This window comes from Staurois parvus, unplaced genomic scaffold (assembly GCF_062004578.1).
Source record: "Staurois parvus isolate SC_StPar_1 unplaced genomic scaffold, SC_StPar_1.0 ptg001084l, whole genome shotgun sequence".
NCBI classification, from domain to species: domain Eukaryota; kingdom Metazoa; phylum Chordata; class Amphibia; order Anura; family Ranidae; genus Staurois; species Staurois parvus.
In genome coordinates this window covers 76,330-99,001 of record NW_028318880.1, presented here as the reverse complement: position 1 = coordinate 99,001, position 22,672 = coordinate 76,330, and the positions used below count along the sequence as shown (strand labels likewise).

Sequence of the window (22,672 nt, the reverse complement as noted above, 5' to 3'; positions counted from 1 at the left end):
TCAAAGTGTTCCTTTAATTGTTTTGAGATATATATATATATATATATATATATATATATCTGTGAAAACGTATTTGCCCCCTTCCTGTTTTGTTTTTTTTTGCATATTTGTCACACTTAAATGATTCAGATAATCAAACAGATTTTAATATTACACAAAGATAACCCGAGTAAATATAAAATGCAGTTTTTAAATGATAATTTCATTTATTAAGGAAAACAAGCTGTCCAAACCTGCGTGGCTCTATGTGAAAAAGCAATTGCCTCCTAAACCTAATAACTGGTTGTGCCACTCTTGGCAGCAACAACTGCAATAACGCATTTGCAATAACTGGCAATGAGTTGCTGTGGAGGAATTGTGGCCTACTCTTCTTTGCAAAATTATTTTAATTAGGCCACATTGGATGGTTTTTTGAGCATGAACGGCTTGTTTAATGTCATACCACAGCATCTCAAATAGATTTAAGCCTTTGACTAAGTCACTCCAAAACCTTAATTTTGGTTTTCTTTGAGCCATTCAGAGGTGAACTTGCTGGTGTGTTTCAGATCATTGCCGTGCTGTATAACCCAAGTGCGTTTAAGCTTGAGGTCACGAACTGATGACCAGACATTCTCCTTCAGGATTTTCATGGTTCATGAATTCATGGTTCTATCAATTATGACAAGTCGTCCAGATCCTGAATCAGCAAAGCAGCCCCAGACCATCACACTACCATCACGTTTAACTGTTCATATGATGTTCTTTTTATGAAATGCAGTGCCAGTTTGATGCCAGACCTTCCAAAAAGTTCAACTTGTTGTTTCATCAGTCCACAGAGTATTTGCCCAAAAGTCTTGGGGATAATAAAGATGTTGTTTGGCAAATGTGAGACAAGTGTTTGTGTTCTTTTTGATCAGCAGTGGCTTTCGCCTTGGAACTCTCCCATAGACGCCACTTTTGCCTGTCTCTTTCTTATTGTTCATTCATGAATACTTGACCTTAACTGAGGCAAGTGAGGCTGGCAGTTCTTTAGATGTTGTTCTGGGTTCTTTTATAACCTCCTGGATGAGTCTTCGTTGTGACCTTGGAATAATTCTGGTAGGTTCTGGAAGGTTCATCGCAGTTCTAAGGTTTCTCCATTTGTGGATTAGGAATGGCTATTAGGAATCCCTTAGGAATGGCTTTGTAACTCTTTCCAGACTAATACATGTCAATTACTCAGTTTCTCATCTGTTCTTGAATTTTATTACATCGTGGCATCATGTGTTACTTTTTGAGATCTTTCAACATGCTTCATTTTGTCAGACAGATTCTGTTCAAATGATTTCTTGATTCAACAGGTCTGTCAGTAATCCGGCCTGGGTGTGGCAAGTGAAATTTAACTCAGCTTTTCAAAAAATGTGGTTATCACAGTTCATTCATGGTTTAGCAAGGGAGGTAGGGGGGATTAACCCCTTAGGTTCCACCGTGAGTATAACAAGCATGCTTTACTGCATATACAGACTGATATTACTGTTGTGGATTTAGTAACACTTTAAGTAAACAAAAAAAATTATTTTAAAAAAATTAAAGTTACACCCAAGCATTTAACCCCCCCAAAAAATTTGTTGAGACCCCCCACCCCCACATATGTACACACGTACAAACGTAAAAGCACGCGCTGGGGCATCTATGCATGAAATTACGATTGCGATACACGTTACATATCGCCAGAATCAAAGCAATAATTCTACCACCAGATCTCCTCCATAACACTAAACTGATGACCTATAAGGGGCTTTAAAAGCGTCACCTATAGAAAATATAGGGTACTAAAGTTTGTTGCCATTTCACGAGCACATGCAAATTTAAGGTTTGACATGTTGGATATCTATTTGCTCGATGCAACCTCATCTTTTATATTTTACAAAACAATTGGCTAATTTATTGCTTTTTGTCCCCTAAAATTAACTTAAGTGTATTTTTTACTGAAATGTTGCATTTCGTAGCCCTTTGTGATAATATCGTGTGACATAAAAAATTGGAACTGCCATTATTTTATTCTCTAGGTCTCTGATTTCAGAAAATATATAATGTTTGGGGGGTTTGTGTAATCACCAGGCCTTAACTGATTTTTTTTCAACGTGTGCAAAAAACGCAAAAACAGCTCTGGCAGCGAAAGGGATAAACGATAAGCCCGACCCTTCCTGAAAAGCACCCAATCGGTGCTCATTACACTGCAAGATCTCTCTCCTTTTTGCTAGTCCCCTGGTGCGGTGCTGGAGACAGGCAGGGAGGTGAGGAGGAGATAAACAGTGCAATGTTAAAAATATTAAACATTTAAGTCGCCATAAAGCCCCTTTTTGTTTTTAAAAGCCCAAGATATTACTTAACCACTTGCCCTCCAGAGAAAAAAAACAATATTTTTGACTTTTTGCTATTAAACATGTCCAGTAAAAATGTAAAAAATCAACTTTCGGCATAAATTTAGGTCAAAATGTATTCTGCTACACGTCTTTGCTAAACAAAATCCCAATACGTGTAAATAAATTGGTTCACGTGAAAGTTATAGCGTCTACAAATGGCAGTGTATATACTGGAATTTTTTTTTTTTTTATACTAGTAATGGTGGCAATTAGCGACTTATAGTAGAACTGCAGGACTGCGGTGGGCATTCTGACACGGGGGGGGAACTAACTGTCACTGACATCCCCAATGACACTAATACAGTGATCATTGCTAATAAAAAGCACTGAAACTGTACTAATGACACTGGGTAGGAAGAGGTTAATATCTGGGGAGATCAAAGGGTTAACTGCATGCTGTATGCTGTGTGTGTATTTTACTGTTTAAGCACGCTGCTTTGTATTGCTCTGCCATGCAGAGCAATACAAAGCAACATGTTGAAGCTGACGGGAGAGATCTGTATTGTTTACATACAGACCTCTCCCCCATCAGTGATATTCAGCGGTCACCGGGTGCTGGTGGGGAATGTCCAGCTGGGAGCCAGTGATCGACAGCTGAATCCGCCAATGGCGGTGCGAGTAGGGCGCGTGTGTACCCTCTACCCGGAAATGGAAAATCACGTACATATATATATATGATTTTGCACAGCCATGCCGCCCTCTTAGCAGTATTTCTGCTATAGGGTGGCAGGCAAGCAGTTAAAGAACCTCAGATCTAAATAAGGTTTTGGTTAATTTTTTTTTTTAGGACAGGTAGATTGCCATGAGGGACAAGTAGATTGGGGCACTGATTTAGTCCTGATTTAGTTTTTTCAAAAATGTTCACACCCCTGTATATATATATATATATATATATATATATATATATATATATTATAGTGGCAAAAGTATTAGGGCACCCCTCCAAATCATTGGATTCAAGTATTCCAATCACCTTCATGGCCGCAGGTATATAAAATCAAGTAGCTAGCATGCAGACTGCTTCTACAAACATTTGTGAAAGAATGGGTCGCTCCTAGGAGCTCAGTGAATTCAAGCGTGGTACCGTGATAGATTGCCACCTGTGCAATAACTCCATCCATGAAATTTCCTTGCTACTAAATATTTCATGGTCAGCTGTTAGTGGTATTATGACAAAGAGGAAGCAACTGCGAACAGCAGCAACTCAGCCACGAAGTGGTAGGCCACATAAAATGTACATGCTGAAGCGCACAGTGCGCAGAAGTCGCCAACTGCCTGCAGAGTCAATAGCTAAAGACCTCTAAACTTCATGTGGCCTTCAGATTAACACAACAACAATGCATAAAGAGCTGTATGCAATGGGTTTCCATGGCCGAGCAGCTGCATCCAAGCCTTACATCACCAAGTGCAATGTAAAGCGTCAGATGCAGTGGTGTAAAGCACGCCGCCACTGGGCTCTAAAGCAGTGGAGACGTGTTCTCTGGAGTGAAAAATCATGCTTCTCTATCTGGCAATCCGACGAACGTGTCTGGGTTTGGTGGTTGCCAGGTGAATGCTACTTGCCTGATTGCATTGTGCCAAGTGTAAAGTTTGGTGGAGGGGGAATTATAGTGTGGGGTTGTTTTTCAGGGGTTGGACTTGGCCCCTTAGTTCCAGTGAAGGGAACTCTTAAGGCGTCAGCATACCAAGACATTTTGGCCAATTTCATGCGCCGAACTTTGTGGAAACAGTTTGGGGATGGCCCCTTCCTGTTCCAACATGACCGCGCAGAAATGCACAAAGCAAGGTCCATAAAGACATGGATGAGCGAGTTTGGGGTGGAGGAACTTGACGGGCCTGCACAGGCTTCTTGAGTCGTGACCTCAACCCGATAGAACACCTTTGGGATGAATTAGAGTGGAGATTGCAAGCCAGGCCTTCCCGTCCAACATCAGTGACTGGTCTCACAAATGCGCTTCTGGAAGAGTGGCCAAATATTCCCATAGACACAATCCTAAGCCTTGTGGACAGCCTTCCCAGAACGGGCGAAGCTGCTATAGCTGCAAAGGGTGGGCCAACTCAGTATTGCACCCTACAGACTAAGACTGCGATGTCATGAAAGTTAATTTGCGTGTAAAGGCAGGCGTCCCAATACTTTTGGCAATATAGTGTGCATATATATAAAATTTTATTTTTTTTGTATTGATTGCTTGATTATGACAATGTATTTCATCTGCAGGTGAATCAATCTTTGCATCAAGAAGATAATCCTGCTGTCACCAGTTTGTGAGCGTCACATTCGCTATTTTAGAAATATACCCTTAGAAATACAAAATTATCACTTGCTGCAATTCTTCTTGATACACAATTAAACTTTTGCATTAACAGTATACTTATTTTTTTTTAAAAGTTTTTTGCTTTATTCTGCAGGCACGATGACTTGAAGGAAATGCTGGACAGTAACAAGGACTCCCTGAAGTTGGAGGCCATGAAGAGGATTGTTGCTGTGAGCTGTTCTTTTCTTTCATCTTTGTGACAACATACGGTTTATCATGTGCTAAGTCTAGCAAGATAATACTATCTTCTTATCTTTCTCAGATGATAGCACGAGGAAAGAATACATCAGATTTATTTCCAGCTGTTGTGAAAAACGTGGCCTGTAAGAATATTGAGGTGAGATGAAGAAAGTTATGGTGGCACTTACTGATAGATGTCACACAATGACAATACACAGCAGCACAGGGCATAGTCAGCGTATGCTAACGAAAGTCTGGATAACATGGAGAACACTAGAACATGAGCTTACTGGGAAAAGTGACGGCTGCACATAAGCATATCCTGTGGTTGTAGACTTGAGACATGGAGTACAACATATTAAACATTCTGTGAGCTTACTTGTATAACTTTTGTTGTTGTAAGCCCTAAGCAGTATTGGCTTTTCATTTTTTCCTTTTCTGATACCCTGGGCATATCATTGTAAATACAGTAAAGTCTCCTTCCAAATGTGTCTGTAAAGGAACATCTCAAAATAATACGTCTCGTCAGTCACACCCTGCCTTAAGAGCTTATATGTCTTGTTTTTTAGGTGAAGAAATTGGTTTACGTCTATTTGGTTCGTTATGCAGAGGAGCAACAGGATCTGGCACTCCTCTCCATTTCCACCTTTCAGAGAGGTTTAAAGGTTGGTTAAGCATCAATATTGGCACCCACATCAGGACTCAGTTCTGAACTTTGATCTATACAAGCATGCTTTTGCTTACTGTCTCCTAGTTGTTCTTCCCCTTGTAGATTAAGGGTTCGTTCACACCAGCCTGCTCACAATGCTTCCTATAATGCATGCATGGTGCATGCTGAAGGGCCATGCGTTGTTACAATGCATTGCACAGTTTACAGTTGTTTTCTGTGTGCCCTTGTGCTGATCTATGCCAGTTTTTCCTAACCTTTCTTTAGCCCAAGGGAACTCTTGAATGTTTTTAGGTTAGCAACCCCTGCTAAAATTCATTGGAGGTCAGAGAGAAACATGTCCCTTCCATTTGTGGCCAGTGTAAAGAATTTCCCCTTGCACACAACTAAAGAGGTTCAGTGATGTCAAGCCCTGCCAAGTGGCATTGGCCTTGGACTATCAAATGGGAGATCAATCTGCCACAGCTCAAGGAACCTCTAACAACTGCCAGTGTAACCCTGACTGAGAACGGCTGATCTATGCAGATTGATGCAGCTCAATAAACATAGTGTGAATGTACCATAATAGGATCACTCAACTAACCCCTCCTGCCACCTCCGCAATAGCATATACTGATCTTTTCTCCTTCCTGTTTTGATCTCTTCAGCCATTGAGAGCAAAGCACAATACCTAGTACTGAGAAGTTATGGACCTCAGCTACAGTCTATCAATCAGGCAAATTACAGGATTTTAAACAGAATTATTCTGTGTTAGGAAGTTTATTCTTTGAATAGTGCATCAGAGAAACATTCAAATGACAACAGCTGTCAGAGAATGCAATTAACTAATGATGATTGGTCATGGTTCTTCTGCAGTTCAAAACCTCTTTTTTGAAGTTGACTGTGTGGATCTTTCACATTTGGCTAACAAAGATTTTGGTGGTACAGCCTAAGCATGGTCAAGAAGCCTGTTCCACACATTATGGGCACCTTTATGCTTACAAATAGTTAAAAGGATATATAATACTTTTTGCCACGTAATTAAGACATTTTGTAACAAGACGATCAGATTTCCCCCAATTACTTTCTGAAAGGGAGGGTTCATTGTTGGAAAGAAAATCGGTTTTGGAATCAAGCCTATCCCTTCTGCTTGCAAGCTGACATTAATTAATAATGTAAACGTCATGAGGCAAATGTCTGATAATCAGGAACTGAGACCTTGTGCTACCGCTAGAAATCTTTTTCATATTTTTATCATTGTCCAATATTTGTGCTGATAAAAGGAAGAATTAGGAATGAGATAAGCACTATGTTTATTTTTGCAGGACCCCAACCAACTGATCCGAGCCAGTGCTCTCCGTGTACTCTCCAGTATCCGTGTGCCAATCATTGTACCCATTATGATGCTTGCAATAAAAGAGGCAGCTTCAGACATGTCTCCCTATGTGCGCAAGACAGCAGCACATGCGATACCCAAGCTGTATAGGTAACAAAATTATTATTATTGCATGCAATTAGTATCATCTAATCTGTATTTTCATATGTTACAAACACATCAAGGTCAACAAAGTTAATAAGGGGGCTGGATGACCTCAGTTATAAGGAATGGCTACAAACATTAAACTTATTCTCCCTGGAGAGTAGGCACTTAAGAGGGGAAAGGATTGCAATATACAAATCCTTATGTGGGACTCTAGCATTGAGAGAAAACTATTTAACCCAAAGGTCTCTAAAGAAGACATAAGGACATGCAATAAAGTTGGACGAGAGGCGGTTCTAATCTCAAGGCGTTCTGTACAGTTAGATCCGTAAGGATATGGAACTCCTTTCCACGGTTGGTGGTGTTAGTGGGGAGTGTAGATAAATTCAAAAAGATTTTAGATGTGTTTCTTAGTGAACGTGGTGTACAGGGATATGGAAAAAGGTACTGACATAAACACAAATGCGCACACACACCATCAGGTTGAACTGCATGGACTGTCATAAGGCACCTTACATCCCATATATATAGGACATTTGTTTACAGAAGAAGCAGGACTTTTATGATGCCATGGACAATCCAAATATTATATATGGAATAAAAGGATTGTATTTTAACAGTTAATCTTTGCCTTGTACATGGCCAAATAGAAGTCCTGCTTCTTTTGTAAACAATTGTCTTTATTCAGCCTTAGCAACTATATAACTGTGTATGTAAGGTGTTTCAAAAGGAATGTTATGGGGGGTTTTTTAGCAGTTTTTTAAGCAAACATACTTGAATGGTTGCTACAGACTGCACCACTGTTTCTGGATAGCACTGATGTCAGAACCAGCAGGAGACTACTGGTCAAGTTCAGGGGGCTTTGACACTCCTAGTGCTGAATCAAGGGAAGGCATAGACAACATCAAAACCAAAGCAATGTTGAGGGTCAAATACCAGTCGGGGGGAGCCAGTCAAAAGCAGGGATCAAAACCATGTGATAATTTTGAAACAAGATAACTACAATGCATAGAGACATTGAAAAGAAACAGAGACTAGAGATAATGTCACCAGTGGGTGGCAATGGATCACCATTACAAGGTATGACCTGAAAATGCCTAGTTTTCTCCAGAACTTCTGTTAAGAACCTCCAGAACTCCTACCAGTACACATCTAGATGCGTAGCTGACATTCCCAGGCTTCAGCCCTCACTGGTATACAATAGAGAGATAGAAAGAGAATGGCCAACACAAGCAGGCTCCAAAAGAGCCAACAGATAAATTCTTTGCAAGTTGTCAGAAGAAACCGAACAGACTTGGAAGCAAATCAGCAACTAGTGGACTAGTAGGTTGCCAGAAAAGCAGACACTCAAGTCTGTAGGCAGACAAAAACAAAATAGATCAGAAGCATGCTGGGAGCAACCACACAAAGACAGATAAAATCAGAGAGCTTGAGCTGGAACAGAAGGTCAAACAGATTAGACAAATCAAGGCTAAATACTTAGGACACAGGACAAAATACAGAGCTGAACACAGACGTTGGTCATGCATTGGCATTTTCCAGTAAGAGACAAATCGACACACTTTAATAAATAGCAGCAAGTATGATGAGATTGGCATGGATCAGAATCGAGAGTGATCAGCAGGAGACAACAGATAGCAGAAAGGCAAAAGTAAAGAAAGGAGTGTGCAAGAAGAATAACGCACAGGCAGAGAAGCACAAAGCATGCAATGGATCCATGTATGCATCATAAACTCAACACACAGATTACAATGTGATTGTACTATCACCTACATGAGCCCTATGATAGCATAAAAAGATTTCTGTAGATGTCATAAAAAACTATTGAAAGTGACATTTGTAGAGATGTCAGATTGAGTCATTCCCTCTAGATCAGGGGTACTGAGTTAAAATTAATAGAGGTTCGGTCAGTAAAATTTCCTTCCAACGGAGGCCGAGTGTCATGTTGGTGCTTTGACTCCGATCCTTCACATCACAGCCTCCCGAGCATGTCAAAGTCCCCCCACCCACCTTTAGGGCCCAAACATCCCAGGCCTCATGGTAAAATGCAGGGTTCTACTGTGTGGACACCTGTAGTGTGAGGTGAAGGAACTGGTGTGGCGGTATGCATTTATGTGCATCGCATGTTGTTCTTTTTTTCTTTCAATTTTATTGAAATGTCAAAATTACATTTAATTCATTTTTATGCACCACCGCTCAAGTGAGGTGCATAGAAACAGACTGTAGGTGATGCTCCAATCCTTTGGAGAAAAATGCATACAGTACTACACTTCTCAGCACTTCTCAGGGGTACTGTTGCAGTGTGAATAGGACACATAGAAAACAATTGTTTTCTATTGCCTTTGCAGAAACCTGTGTTTTTCTAGTGCAGAAAAACACAGATCTCTGAACAAGTGTGAACAAGCCCATACATTAATTTCCTCAGTCCTCCCTTCACATCACAGACCCCCCTTTTACATCAGTGCCCTTAGCCCCCCTTTGCATCACCCCCCCCCTTTTACATCACAGACCCGACCCATCACAGATCACCCTATCACAGACCACCCCATCACGGACTGCCCCATCACAGCACCCCCCCATCACAGACTCCCCCTCCCCACCACAGACCACCTCATCACAGTCCTCCCTCCATATTACATACTCCTGTCCCTTTCATAACATCGCAGCACTCCTCCCCTCTCCCCCTTCCTACAGTGCCCTATCCTATTCACACAGGATAGGAAGAACGGCAGGTCTTGACAAAGGGCCCCCCTGTCTAGCAACCAGTCACCCACTTCTTAACTTGAAAAGTCCCACCATTTATCCAGACCTGTTGTGATTCCCATCTGTAAATAAGGTAGGGCAGTGTGGGGAGGGGGAGGAAGGGAGAAGTACTGTGATGTGATGAAAGGAATAGACCTCTCATGTGCCCTTCCTTGAGGATGATAGCGGCAGCGGTGGGCAGGCGAGCCAGTGGTGGGAGAGGACACTCAGGCAACTATTTGGCAAGGTTGCAGTCCAGATAGGACTGTTACTGGGTCCGGATTCAGAGCGCAGTCTGCCATTTAGTGATGCCTGCTCTAGGTGATATTTTTTTCTCTAGAAAGTTTTTTCAAGCATTTTGTATGTTTCAGATTATTTGTATTGAATAAGCCTGACCTGTAGTTAACAGTTAATGCTTAGAGCAAATTTTAAAGTGTTACTAAACCCAGAACCCTGCATTCCCTATATCTGGTCTCCCAGAGTACACAGAACATGGAAGTACAATTATTTTAGTAAATATAAACTGCTAAATAACTTTTCTCATCAGCAGTTAGAGTAGTCTTGTGACTTCTATCAGTGTTCAGCAGGGCACATGTTAAAAGCTTGTAGGAGGAGTTTTCTTTCTGCTCTAGGAGGATGCAAAACCCCTGACCTCTGTCTGGACAGTATTGATTGGCCCTGTGCTGATCACATGCACTCTCCCAAAAAAAACCCCCTCTCTAGAAATACACACTAAACTGAGCATGTGCAGAGCTATGGTTCAGTCTGTCTTATCTGGAGATAAGACATGGACCTTCGAACAAGAGGAGGAACAGAGAAGACAGGATCAAATGGCCTTTTTAGAGGATTAACCCCTTAGGTTCCACAGTGAGTATAAAAAGCATGCTTTATTGCATATAACGACTGATTTTACTGTTGTGGGTTTAGTAACACTTTAAGTGAGTCAAAATAACATTTCTCATGTTGGACATAATGTTTCTCCACTCTTGCTAGCCTGCAAATACTGGTTATGGATATAGACATATCACTAACACTTAAATCGGATTTGTCTGGCTTTCACACTTGAAAACATTTATAAGACAGTATTTCTTCCACATAAAGACTATATACCCAATTAGATAAACCTCTTTTCTACAATTATCTACAATTAGTTGGCCAGCTGCTAAAAAACAAATGCACACCCCAGTGTATTTACAAAATAACCACACATCCATCAGCACTACCTTATAAACATAATCATACATTAAGGTGACTGTGTCATACACTCATTAAATACAAGTGAAACATCTGTGATATAGTGCTTGAAAAAAGAAATATATAAAAAATACAAAGAATCACAATAGTGAAGACCATGACAAAAATATTCAATAAACAATCCTTCTTCGACTCCCAAAATATTCCATCACAGTGCTTTGTGTACTCTTCAAGAAGGTTTAAAGACCCACCAGAATGTACTGACTCCTATAAAGCAGATAACACTTTTCACCATAGGGTTTACTTAGGATCTCAGGTACACTGCTTTTCCTAGGCCCGAATGGACTTTACAGTTGTGGCCAAAATTATTCAACCCCCACTGAAATTGAGTGTTTTGGCCAGTTTGACATTGCTTTTGATCATTCAGTCATCTTGCTTACATTTACATTAAAGAGGCACTTGTAGGTCAGACAAATATAACATAACAGTTATAATGAAATAACCACAAATGTCTTTTCTGTGCTCACAGCATTATCAGTTTTATTCAACCCCCAAGTGACATTCAATCTTAGTACTTAGTACAGCATCCTTTTACAGTTATAACAGCTTTTAAACGTGAAGCATAGCTTGACACAAGTGTCTTGCAGCGATCTACGGGTATCTTCGCCCATTCTTCATGGGCAAAGGCCTCCAGTTCAGTCACATTCTTAGGCTTGCGCACTGCAACTGCTTTCTTTAAGTCCCACCAGAGGTTCTCAATCGGATTTAAGTCTGGTGACTGCGATGGCCACTCCAAAATGTTCCAGCCTTTCCTCTGCAACCATGCTCTAGTGGACTTGGAGGTATGCTTGGGATCATTGTCCTGTTGAAAGGTCCAACGTCTCCCAAGCCTCAGGTGTGTGACGGACTGCATCACGTTTCCATCCAATATCTCCTGGTACTGAAGAGAATTCATGGTACCTTGCACACGCTGAAGCTTCCCTGTACCTGCAGAAGCAAAACAGCCCCAAAGCATGATTGACCCTCCACCATGCTTCACAGTAGGCAAGGTGTTCTTTTCATCATAGGCCTTGTTCTTCCTCCTCCAAACATAGCGTTGATCCATGGGCCCAAACAGTTCTAATTTTGTTTCATCAGTCCACAGAACACTATCCCACAACTTTTGTGGTTTGTCCACATGGCTTTTGGCATACTGCAGTCGACTCTTCTTATTCTTTGGAGACAGCAAGGGGGTACGCCTGGGAGTTCTGGCACGGAGGCCTTCATTACGCAGTGTGCGTCTTATTGTCTGGGCTGAAACTTCTGTACCCACATCTGACAAATCTTTTCTCAGTTCCTCAGCAGTCACACGGGGACTTCTCTCCACTCTACGCTTCAGGTAGCGCACAGCAGTCGAAGTCAGCATCTTCTTTCTGCCACGACCAGGTAGCGTTTCAACAGTGCCCTTTGCCTTGAATTTGCGAATGATGCTTCCTAAGGTGTCTCTTGGTATGTTTAACATCTTTGCAATCTTCTTATAGCCATTGCCCTTCCTGTGAAGAGAAATCACCTCTTCTCTTGTCTTCCTGGACCATTCTCTTGCCTTCACCATGTTTGTAACCACACCAGTAAATGTCTAGAAGGAGCTGAGTATCACAGTCATTTTAAAGCTGCCTAATTGGTGCTTATTATGCTTGATTGCTGCTCGGTGACATCCACAGGTGTTTTCAATACCTGATGGAAAGCACCTGTATGAACCTCTGTTCTTCAGAGTGGTAGTCTTTAAGGGGTTGAATAATTGTGGCAATGAAGAAACCACATAAGAACCATTTACTACTGTATTACATAAACAATTGATGTCATTTTAGTTGCATTTGGGTAGTTACAACGTCCTTGTAGGATTTGATTCTGAATACAATTCCAAATGTACACTATAGTCCCTAAACCCCTTTACAGCATTGGGGGTTGAATAATTTTGGCCACAACTGTATGTGGAATTTCCCATTCCGCTAATGTTCTCTGCAGAAAACTGGGAGAGTATGATATGATCACTTTAAAAAAGAAGTTCGGGATTCTTAAAAAAAAAATAATTTATATTTATCTACGTTGATGCAACCTAGGTCCGATGCTGTATTTGTCCCCAGCCATTTCTTAGACTGAGAACTGAGCGATCAAAGACTGCTGATCGCTCACAGGAGTGCAGAACTAACTGCACTCAGGAGAAGTAGAGCCAAAAGAGCTCTGGCCCTTCTTCTCCTTTAATGTATGATTAAGTTTACAATCTAACACTGATGTATGTGTGGATATTGTACCAATATTTTATTGAATTCTTTAGTATGGTCAGAACTAAAAAAATATGAGTTCATTTTTATTTTATTTTTAATCAAGTAAATATGAAACAATAAAATACACTTACTTGCCTGTTTGCAGTCCTCTGTAGAATGTATACTGAGGTGCACATGTGCAACTCAGTTTATGGTCCGGCATAGTGCCTTTGTGCCAAGATAACTGCACTTCTGCACATGTGTGGGAATTAAATGATCCCCTGCTAACCAATCAAGATGGCTGAAGACCCGCACCCAGAAGAAGCTGGTGAGAAGATGCCGGCACCGGTGAGGGACCTTACAGGTGTTGCACAATTAGAGAAGAAGTAAATATTTTTGACTTTGGCTCCACTTTATATCTTCTCCTGCTTTGCTTAACCTCTTGTTGCCTGTGTTGCACAATGGTGTGCTGGCAAAGAGGGTGAGTTTTAATACCCACATGACACGCATATGCATTCTTGGATGGCCAGGGTTCCTGTGCTGAGAGCGTAAGCTGTCATAGACAGCTTTCAGCCTCTCAGTATGATTGGGAGTTGTTGGGATGGGCTCCCGAACCTGTGACCACTGTGACAGCAAATCACACATGATCGGGAAGTCCTTTCTGCCCTTAGGAAATATCAGATTTGGGTAGACTGACTCTTTATATAGCACCAATCTGCCGTTATGTTGCAGCTGAAACTTGACCTTTGTTTAAAGCAGTGTTTCTCAACCTTTTTTCAGTCAAGGCACCCTTTAAAATTATGGACAGTCTTGAGGCACCCTTTAAAATTATGGACAGTCTCAAGGCACCCCATTCTAAAATGCAAACAAACTATTCTGATAGTTTTACCTAGTGCAGCAACACCCACACATGTAGGATATCCAATGTTAGAGGGGATTTATTCTTCCAATGCAAATACATTTTTGCACACTGGTACTGAATAGTATTCCAATGTTTCTCTTCTCCCTCAATTTCTGTCTATCACTCAGCTAATTTGCCCCCATTACTGACAGACAGGGGTAGGGGAGGGTCAAACAAGGATTCTGTGCAGGCGACAGACATCCTCCATATCAACTGATGGCTTCATTGGTTGTTAGGATGCTGGCGGCTAGAACGTTGTAATGGTGCACAATGAAAACCTGTGGCTTTGTGTAACTAAAAGGCAGGCTTGATCCATCCGCTAACTTGTATACAGTTTTTGGACAATTTAAGCAGTTTGCCAAGGCATTCCTGAAGAAACATCAAGGCACCCCAGGGTGCTTTGGCACCCTGGTTGAGAAAGGCTGGTTTAAAGATGTATTGGTCCTGTAAATATCAATATTTTCATAACATATACAAGGAGCAATTTTTTGCTACTACTGTATGGGTACAAACAAGAAAACTGTGCCAATGTTTATAATATTGTTCTGCATTCCTTATGGCACACTGTGATTTATAACAGCAACAGAATTATCTTTTAGTTGTTGGAAAAAAATTTATTGCAGTCAGTAAGATGTCTGTTTTGCCATGATTGTAACCATTTTAGCTAAGTTGCTGACTATTTGTGTTTTTTTTTTTTTAACAGCTGGAAAAAGCTATACAATTGTCAGCTTCAGTAGCTATTCATGTTATCCAGTGCAACTGGCAGTATATTAGTCTGTAGCTCCATAGAGCAGAATTGTAGCTGCTACAATGCCAAAGAAAATAATCAGGGATATTTGTAGCTGCTACAAATCTCTGCTAACATGTTGTTGGTGTGACATGGGCTTTTCATAATTCTTTTCTCTCTAACTTAGTTTTCTATTCATGTTCTCCTCTGTGCAGCTTGGACTCAGACCAGAAAGACCAGCTTATTGAAGTGATAGAGAAACTTTTATCAGACAAAACAACAGTAAGTTTAGCATCTTTATATGGTTGATAATATATTCACGTTTATTCATAATTGTATTTTATACATTGAAACTTTTCAGCTCAAGGTAGAAATAAACATTTTTTATGAATATAAACGGCATGTTGGGATTTCTCATTATTACACACAGAGATGTTCCAAATTGCTGAGACTATTGCCATGTGTACACAGTTATCACACATTGGTATTGATTTGCTAAAGGCAAATTGACTGTTCACTTTGCAAGGGAAGTTGCACTTTGCAAGGAAATTTGCCCGAGAGTAGTGAACAAGGTGAAATTCTGCTGACTGCCATCATTCAATCCTGTGCAAGCAAAAATGTTGTTTATGTTTCTCCTTGCGTGTGTTTGGGTATTCTTTGCAAAGTGAAACTTCACTAAGTTCACTAAGCTCTGGGACAAATTACCTTGTAAAGTGCAACTTTCTTTGAAAAGTGAACAGCCTATTTGTCTTTAGTAAATCAACTCCATTGGCTGAGTCAGGATGAACATCACAGTGGAACTAGCCGGGAGGCAATGAGATGAAGAATTTAGATGTCTTACTGCCCATTTTACATGCTAAGACATCTTTGGCCTTGATTACACTGAGGCTGTGCTGTGTTTTTATAGGGCCCCAACAGCTTTCTGGTATGCTGCAATGGCAGTGGAGAGAGGAAGTACATACAGTATGTCACGGCTGTGATGCTTCACAACAGGATGAAGCAAACAATTATCCCCGTGTCACGTTCAGTACTGCCCACTGAATTTAATTGAATGGACGTGCCCTGCTACCATCTCGCAACCATGTGCACTAATGTGGAGGTTTAAGGAGTTAAAACAGTCTTTAAGGTAGCGATACAATGCCTCCTTACTGCCTTTCAAATGCCCTTTGAAGAGAGATCCGATCATGAATCGCTGTTCAGAGTGACCATGCTGCAGTGTTAATTATCCTGCTTAGCATCCTCTAGCAGTTGATGTGTCTGTACAGCCTATACAGAGCACATCTGAGCATTCCAAGAATAGGAGGTAAAGCAGAAGACGTGAGGGAGCTAGCTGCCTGGATTGATGCAGGTACTGTTTGCTAAAAGGCTCCAAGGTGCTGTGAAATGGGTCACCAACTTGCCATGTGGTAGTCCTGCACTAATGTTGATTTATTTGTATAGGATTTCTCAGCACTACTCCAGACTGTTATGAACATGGGATACTGAAAAAACTCAGCAAATAAAGTGTTTTGAAATTGTTTACACATTTCACGTTATTAAAAAGTGAAGGAGGATTGGCCACAACACTTGGCCAGAGAGACAATACAAGAATGACAGTGTACAGTTTTTTAGTAAAGTTTGAAAATAAACTAACAGTGATAGGTCTAGGGATGAATTGCAATAAACATTAGCGGTTAGGGGAAAAGGGGAAATGCCTCAGTCATTACATTAGAAAACATATTTCAATTTAAGTTAAGGGTAAGACTTCCATTTGAGGGCCATTAACTAGCAATCTGGTTTGGTACCACGGAATGTTTTGGAAGCATTGCACTATATATTGTTGAGAATCTACAGGCAAAGTTTAAATGAATGATTCCAAACCTGGAAGAATTTTTGGACTCATGATTTCTTAAATAAAACAGGATAATTTGGCTGAAAACAGGATAATTTGGCTGTAAACAGAGAAGCAGTGGGGGGGAGGGGGGAGGTGTAGATCCATGAAGGATGGCTTTCCCCCTTACAAGAGATTTAACAAGAAGTTGTTTACAGTCTCTTGAAATGTTGATGTCTGAGTTATTAATGAGACCAAAAAGTGCCTATTCAAGGGTTAGAGATAAGTAGTTCAGTAAGTTAAGGTAGCATAGCGCACTACTGAATGCCAAAAACGGTTAATCTTGGGGCATGCCTAGAAAACATAGAACGAGTCCGCAACTAGGTGGCCACATTTTGGACAGCAGGAAGAGAAGCTAAGGTCCATAAGATAGGAGCGATGTGAAGATATATAAAAATGGTGGAAAAATCGAAGCATCATTTTGCAGTACATTGTGGTTTTGGCCTTGCTCCAAGATAAAGAAGAGTGTCAGCCGGAAGGTGAGGGAAACGTCTGGTCCATTTGTTAAGGTCAGTCTTTGGAGAGGTGTAATCCAGTGGTTGCTGAAAATGGCTTTTATACTTGGGTTAGGATGTCCTAATAGTGTGTCCAATGAGCTTCTCCAGTCCTGATGAGAACATTTTTTAATGGTTGAAGCATTGCAACCTTTTTTTTTTTAATTCTTTATTTAATCATAGGATTTGAAAAAGCAATACAAAACAGCCAGCACATATTACATTACCAGGTAACCTGAGTGGGAACCAGTCTGTAGAGGTAAAGAGATTGGTAAGGTACATCCTTCATAACAGGACATATTTATATACAGGAAAATAATAAAATGTCTCAGTAAACACAATCGGCTGTATGACCCAGCAAAGAGTTGCCAGAGATTAGCAAAAAATGTCGATTTGCACCATCATTTTACAAGAGACAACAATACATATGCATTAGTGCACATAACACAGAACGAAATAGTGAGCAGAAATGCGAACTAGGGGTGTAAATAGGAAAGTAGGGCTGAGAACAAGTAGAGAGAGGGAAAAAAAGAAAGAAGAGGGGAGAAGGAGAGGATGGCGAAAGGGAGGGAGAAAGAGGAGGGGGAAAGGGCTGGGAGGAAAAAAGGGGGGGCACAGAGTAAAGTAACTGTCTCTCTCTCTCGGATGGTTCCAACCACAAAGTCCACAACCCTGATTATTTGGTGTTCTAGAAAATAGGAGAGCAAATTAAGAATGAGAGGCAAGGACAGCCTGGTCCCTATAAAAAAACAGTGGGTCCAAATCTTCCAATATTTGTTCTTCTGTTCCTTCAGAATCATAGTCAGGCTTTCCATTTCCTGGATTACAGCAACTCTTGTCCGCCAATGGGCTATTGTGGGGGGGCTGGTACTTTTCCACAATGGCAATGTAACTTTTTGTGGGTGACTTTAAATATACACTCCACGGCCACTTTATTAGGTACACCTTGCTAGTGCCAAGAAAATATCCCCCTCACCATTACAACACCAGCCTGAACTGTTGATGCAAGGCAGGATGGATCCATGCTTTCAAGTTGTTTACTGGTTTGAACTTCAGCAAGTCGTCTTCACCACATCTAGATAACTAAATGCACTGAGTTTCTGCCATGTGCTTGGCTGTCTAGCAATTTGTGTTGCCAAGCAGTTGAACAGGTATACCTAGTAAATTGACCGGTGAGTGTACGTAAATTCAGTTTCATGACAGCGTTTTTGTAATTTTAATGCACCATAAATTCTACACTTCTATTCATCTCAAGTGAGAATGGGTTAATATGCCTGAGACAACTAGAAGGGAATAAGCAGTGAGCCACAGCTAAGACTTGTTTTTGAAAAAGCAGAGAAAAGTGATGAAACCTCTTCACATCTAACATACAGTAGTCGACCTTCATAATCAACAAATGAAGCAGATGGGATTTTGGATGTTGTGGCCTTAGATCTTGGCAGATCATAATGCTTTCAGTGACATTGCTCAAAACATTTACTGTCATTATCATTAGCGGATTGTACAGGGAGCCGATTTATCAAGAATTTAGTTAGAGGGCTAATTAATGTAGGTGACTAAGTGTTCTTCTAGGTCTGACCCTTTTATTTTTTCCCAAGTTGGTTGCAGGCAGTGTTGTGATGGCATTTGAAGAGGTCTGCCCTGAACGCATTGATTTGATCCATAAGAACTACCGTAAGCTGTGCAACTTATTGATTGATGTAGAGGAGTGGGGGCAAGTGGTAATTATCAACATGCTTACACGCTATGCAAGGACCCAGTTTTTGAACCCTAATCAAAATGTAAGTACCCTTCAGATCAACTCACATTACAGATCACGTTACCTGTTCACTGCTCAAGTTTACTAGCATGAACTACAGCTGATTTTTTTTTTTGTAAAGCAGTTTAAAAGGCAAGACTTTTTTACAATAATACATTCCCTGCATTAAGGTAAAAAATGTCCCAGTATTTGTTTGGCTGCCCCCCCCCCACACCCCTTTTTGATTACTAAATAGTCCTCACTTGATCCAGTGCTGTGCTCGTCTGTAGCGGTCCTCTCCTCTCTCTCTGCATTCACAGGACAGAGGCAGCAGTGGGAGCCATTGGCTCCTGCTACTGCTAATCAAATCCTGTGAGGAGGGAGCTGGGGAAGGGGGGGCAGGACTGAGCCATGTTGTGTGTTGCGTGTGCCAGAGCGGTACCCCAGAAAAATAGGTTCTGAACCGCTCTGTGCAATACCATTGCACATAGAACGGAAGTATACCATGTTTATTATTAAAAAATAATATCCTTTACAACCACTTTAAGTTTCAAATTACATTTACTTCCTTTTACAGACTGCTAATTTTACTGTGATCGTGTATGGAAATAACCAACTTTATAGCACTTTTTGAGCCAAGACAACTTTCCTGTCTACCCTCCTTTAAATGCATGTGTAATGAAAGCATTTCTTTTTTTAATTTGGATAAAGTGGAGAAAGGTTTAAACCCCTGTAAGTTTGTTTTTCGTTTTTAAAGGGAGATTTACCTTTAATTAAAGGATAAATAGACCTAGGAATAAAATGTAAAACATTCCATTATACTAGTCCTTAGACGTGGTGACTACCACTGGCATAGCATGGGGGGTTACAGCCAGGGCTGTTGCCCAGGCTCAATAGTTAGGGGGGTGCAAAAATTATTGATAGTCCTGGTTCGTTGGTGGCGGGAGCGGGGTAGCAAACAGCAGCGTCCTTGGGGTACGGGCATCTCCACACGGCGAGTGGGCAGCCCCAGAGCTGGAGGCTGCGGGAAGGTGAACAGTGAGGGCAGCTGGGTCTTAGAGCCTAGGAAGGAGAATACCAACAGTGGACACAGACTGACAGCATCCCCGGCGCAGCGAAGCCTCTGAGACCCTGGGTTCCTTCCAACAGTGACAGCAGCCTGGAGGACAAGGACAGGAGGGAGGCGCAGACACCTACTGCTGGCATGGAAAGTGCCGGGCATCAGACACACCTACCCGAGACTGGGACAGGGGGGCAGAGGAGGGATTGCAGACAGGGCTAGGGGTCTCTCTCTCACTCCCCCCTCTCTCACCCCACTTTTCTCTCTATCACCCCCCTCTCTCTCATCTCCCCTTTCTCTCTCATCTCACCCCCCTCTCTCCCACCCTCCCCTTTCTCTCTCTCATCTCCTCCCCCTCTCTCTCACCCCCCCTCTCTTTCTCACCCCTTCCCCTCTCCCACCCCTCTCCCTCTCTCACCCCCCCCCCTTTCACACACCCCCTCTCTCTCATCTCACCCCCCCATCTTTCTCTCTCATCTCACCCCCCCCCTCTTTCTCTCACCCCCCTTTCTTTCTCCTCTCCCCTTTCTCTCTCATCTCACCCCCCCCCCTTTCTCTCTCATCCCCCCTTTCTCTCTCTTACCCTCTTTCTCACCTCCCCTTTCTTTCTCTCAGCCCTCTCTCACTCTCCCCCCTCATCTCACCCCCCTCCGTCTCTCTCACCCCCCTCTCTCTCATCTTCCCCCTCACCCCCTTCTATCTCACCCCCCTCTCTTTATCACCTCCCCTTTCTCTCTCTCACCCCTCTCTCACCCATCTCTCTAACCCCCCATCCTCTCTCTCTCTCACCCCCCTTCCTCTCACCCCCCCCTCATTCCCCCCATTCTCTATCTCAACCTGTCACTGATGCATTAGTGACCAGTGACAGTCACTAATGACAAAGGGGTTAATTAACTCTGCCAATGCCCAGCATGGGGATGGATTAAAGTAGAATTTCTAGTTTAAATCTAACTAGCCTTACAAATTCTCCTATACCTCCCTCCTAACACCTATGCTGGCTAACCTGTGTAGAAAAGATGTATACACCTATTTTCAGGCTGCTCCAGCTTGGTCACACTATCCCTTGTGTGAACCAGTGGTGTATGCACGGGAGAGGAGGGAGCGCCAACAACAGATGGGATATGGTAACCTATGGGTGATGTCACTGCTCCAGGCTTTACTGGCCATTGTCAAGAGCTCTCTCCTCTCCTGTAGCCACCGCTGACTGACACGGGATCATGTGACCAGACCGGAGCGTGCTGATAATAAGTAAGTCCACAGGTTAGGGGGCATAAATTACTTGCCATGCCCCAGGTGCTGACAACCCATGATATGTCACTGGTGACTGCATTAGCTTTCATTTTTCAGATTAAGAACATTTTCATTAAGAAAACAAAAAACCTGTTGATCTTGCCAGAAATTAATTGTCCCTGTCAATTCTTCTGACCTGGAAACCTAAACAGTGTAATTTTTCTTTTGTAAACTGCTTAACCTCTCAAACCCATGTAATGCAACTGAACAAACATAAACATGTTTAAAGTCCAGTCTGGTTGGCAGTCATGGATCTCTCCATACATACAGGAGGAGTGAGCATAGCCATCCAGGGACAGGAAGTGTATTATTCACAGGAAAGGGAAAAGACCCTGAAAAAATTAAACTAATGCAGGCACCCTATCTAAGGCCTGGTAGGCTAAGATACATTAAATATTTGGTTTTGGGTTAAGATACACTTTAATGTCCTAGGGGCAAAACAAGAAGTGAAATAAAAGTCCTTCAAAGCAAGGGATATTCCCTACTTAACAGCTGTTACAAGAACAAGTGCCCTCATAAAACTGAATGCCCTCAGATCTTGTTCTGGTAATCTTTGGATTCCCAGTTCATGAGTTTCTGACAATGGTAACCTGGACAAATACAGACAGTGGTTCTACCTACCTACTTTACAGGGGTTCTAACTCTTACCTACTGTATCCAAAACAAACAAAAAAACTTTGAGATATACATATATTTATCTTGCTATGTGCTCTTAGGAATCTCTCCTTGAGGAAAACCCTGAGAAAGCATTCTACGGGTCAGACGATGATGAAGCGGGAAAAGAGGATAAGGCAGAAGCATCTAATCTAGTGAAACGGAAGCCTTATGTTATGGACCCAGACCACCGCCTTCTTCTCCGTAACACCAAACCTCTACTTCAGAGCCGTAATGCAGCAGTAAGAAACTACACCTTTATACCTCCAACCATGTAATTTAACAGGAGGATAGATAGTATGTTTTGCTAATTTAACAAAAGCAGAGAAGAAGACAACTGCACAGACCTTCCGATGTGTCTGTACTACACTTCTGTTTATTTAGTGTTTTCAGTATTTGGAAGTTTGTGACCTGCTGTAAGGAAAATATGTTGGAACAAAGTCTGTTTATTGCTCTGGATTATATAACATCGTAAATATAACCAAGTAATTCAAGCCTATTTATAGCCCAAACAATTTTTTCATAGTATTGGATGGAAAGGGGAAAGTTTAAAAGTTCTGTAGGGTTTTTATTGTTGTTTGTGTCTTGCTGGGGAAATTTTTCTTTTTCAATGATTTCTTTGAGTTTTTTTGAAAAGAGTAAACATCGCAACAAGTAATCCCGAGCAGGGGCAATGACATTAGTTGACAACATATCATCAAAAAAACAGGGAGAAATAATGGAACAATGAATGCTTTTAGATGGTAAGTAATAT

General features: G+C 41.6%; 1 protein-coding gene across 14 annotated transcripts in view; it reads left to right on the top strand.

Annotated features, from left to right (window-relative positions):
• The window catches only part of LOC149440445 (AP-3 complex subunit beta-2-like), a 151,208-nt gene that overhangs the window by 56,548 nt on the left and 71,988 nt on the right, over nt 1-22,672 (top strand). For all 14 annotated transcript variants that reach the window (XM_089658609.1, XM_089658608.1, XM_089658610.1 and 11 more), the window contains exons 2-8: nt 4,794-4,869; nt 4,962-5,036; nt 5,449-5,544; nt 6,851-7,011; nt 15,028-15,094; nt 18,775-18,957; nt 21,981-22,160. In XM_089658609.1, coding sequence (XP_089514735.1) covers nt 4,794-4,869; nt 4,962-5,036; nt 5,449-5,544; nt 6,851-7,011; nt 15,028-15,094; nt 18,775-18,957; nt 21,981-22,160 — 838 coding nt within the window. The remainder of the gene's footprint in view (nt 1-4,793; nt 4,870-4,961; nt 5,037-5,448; nt 5,545-6,850; nt 7,012-15,027; nt 15,095-18,774; nt 18,958-21,980; nt 22,161-22,672) is intronic.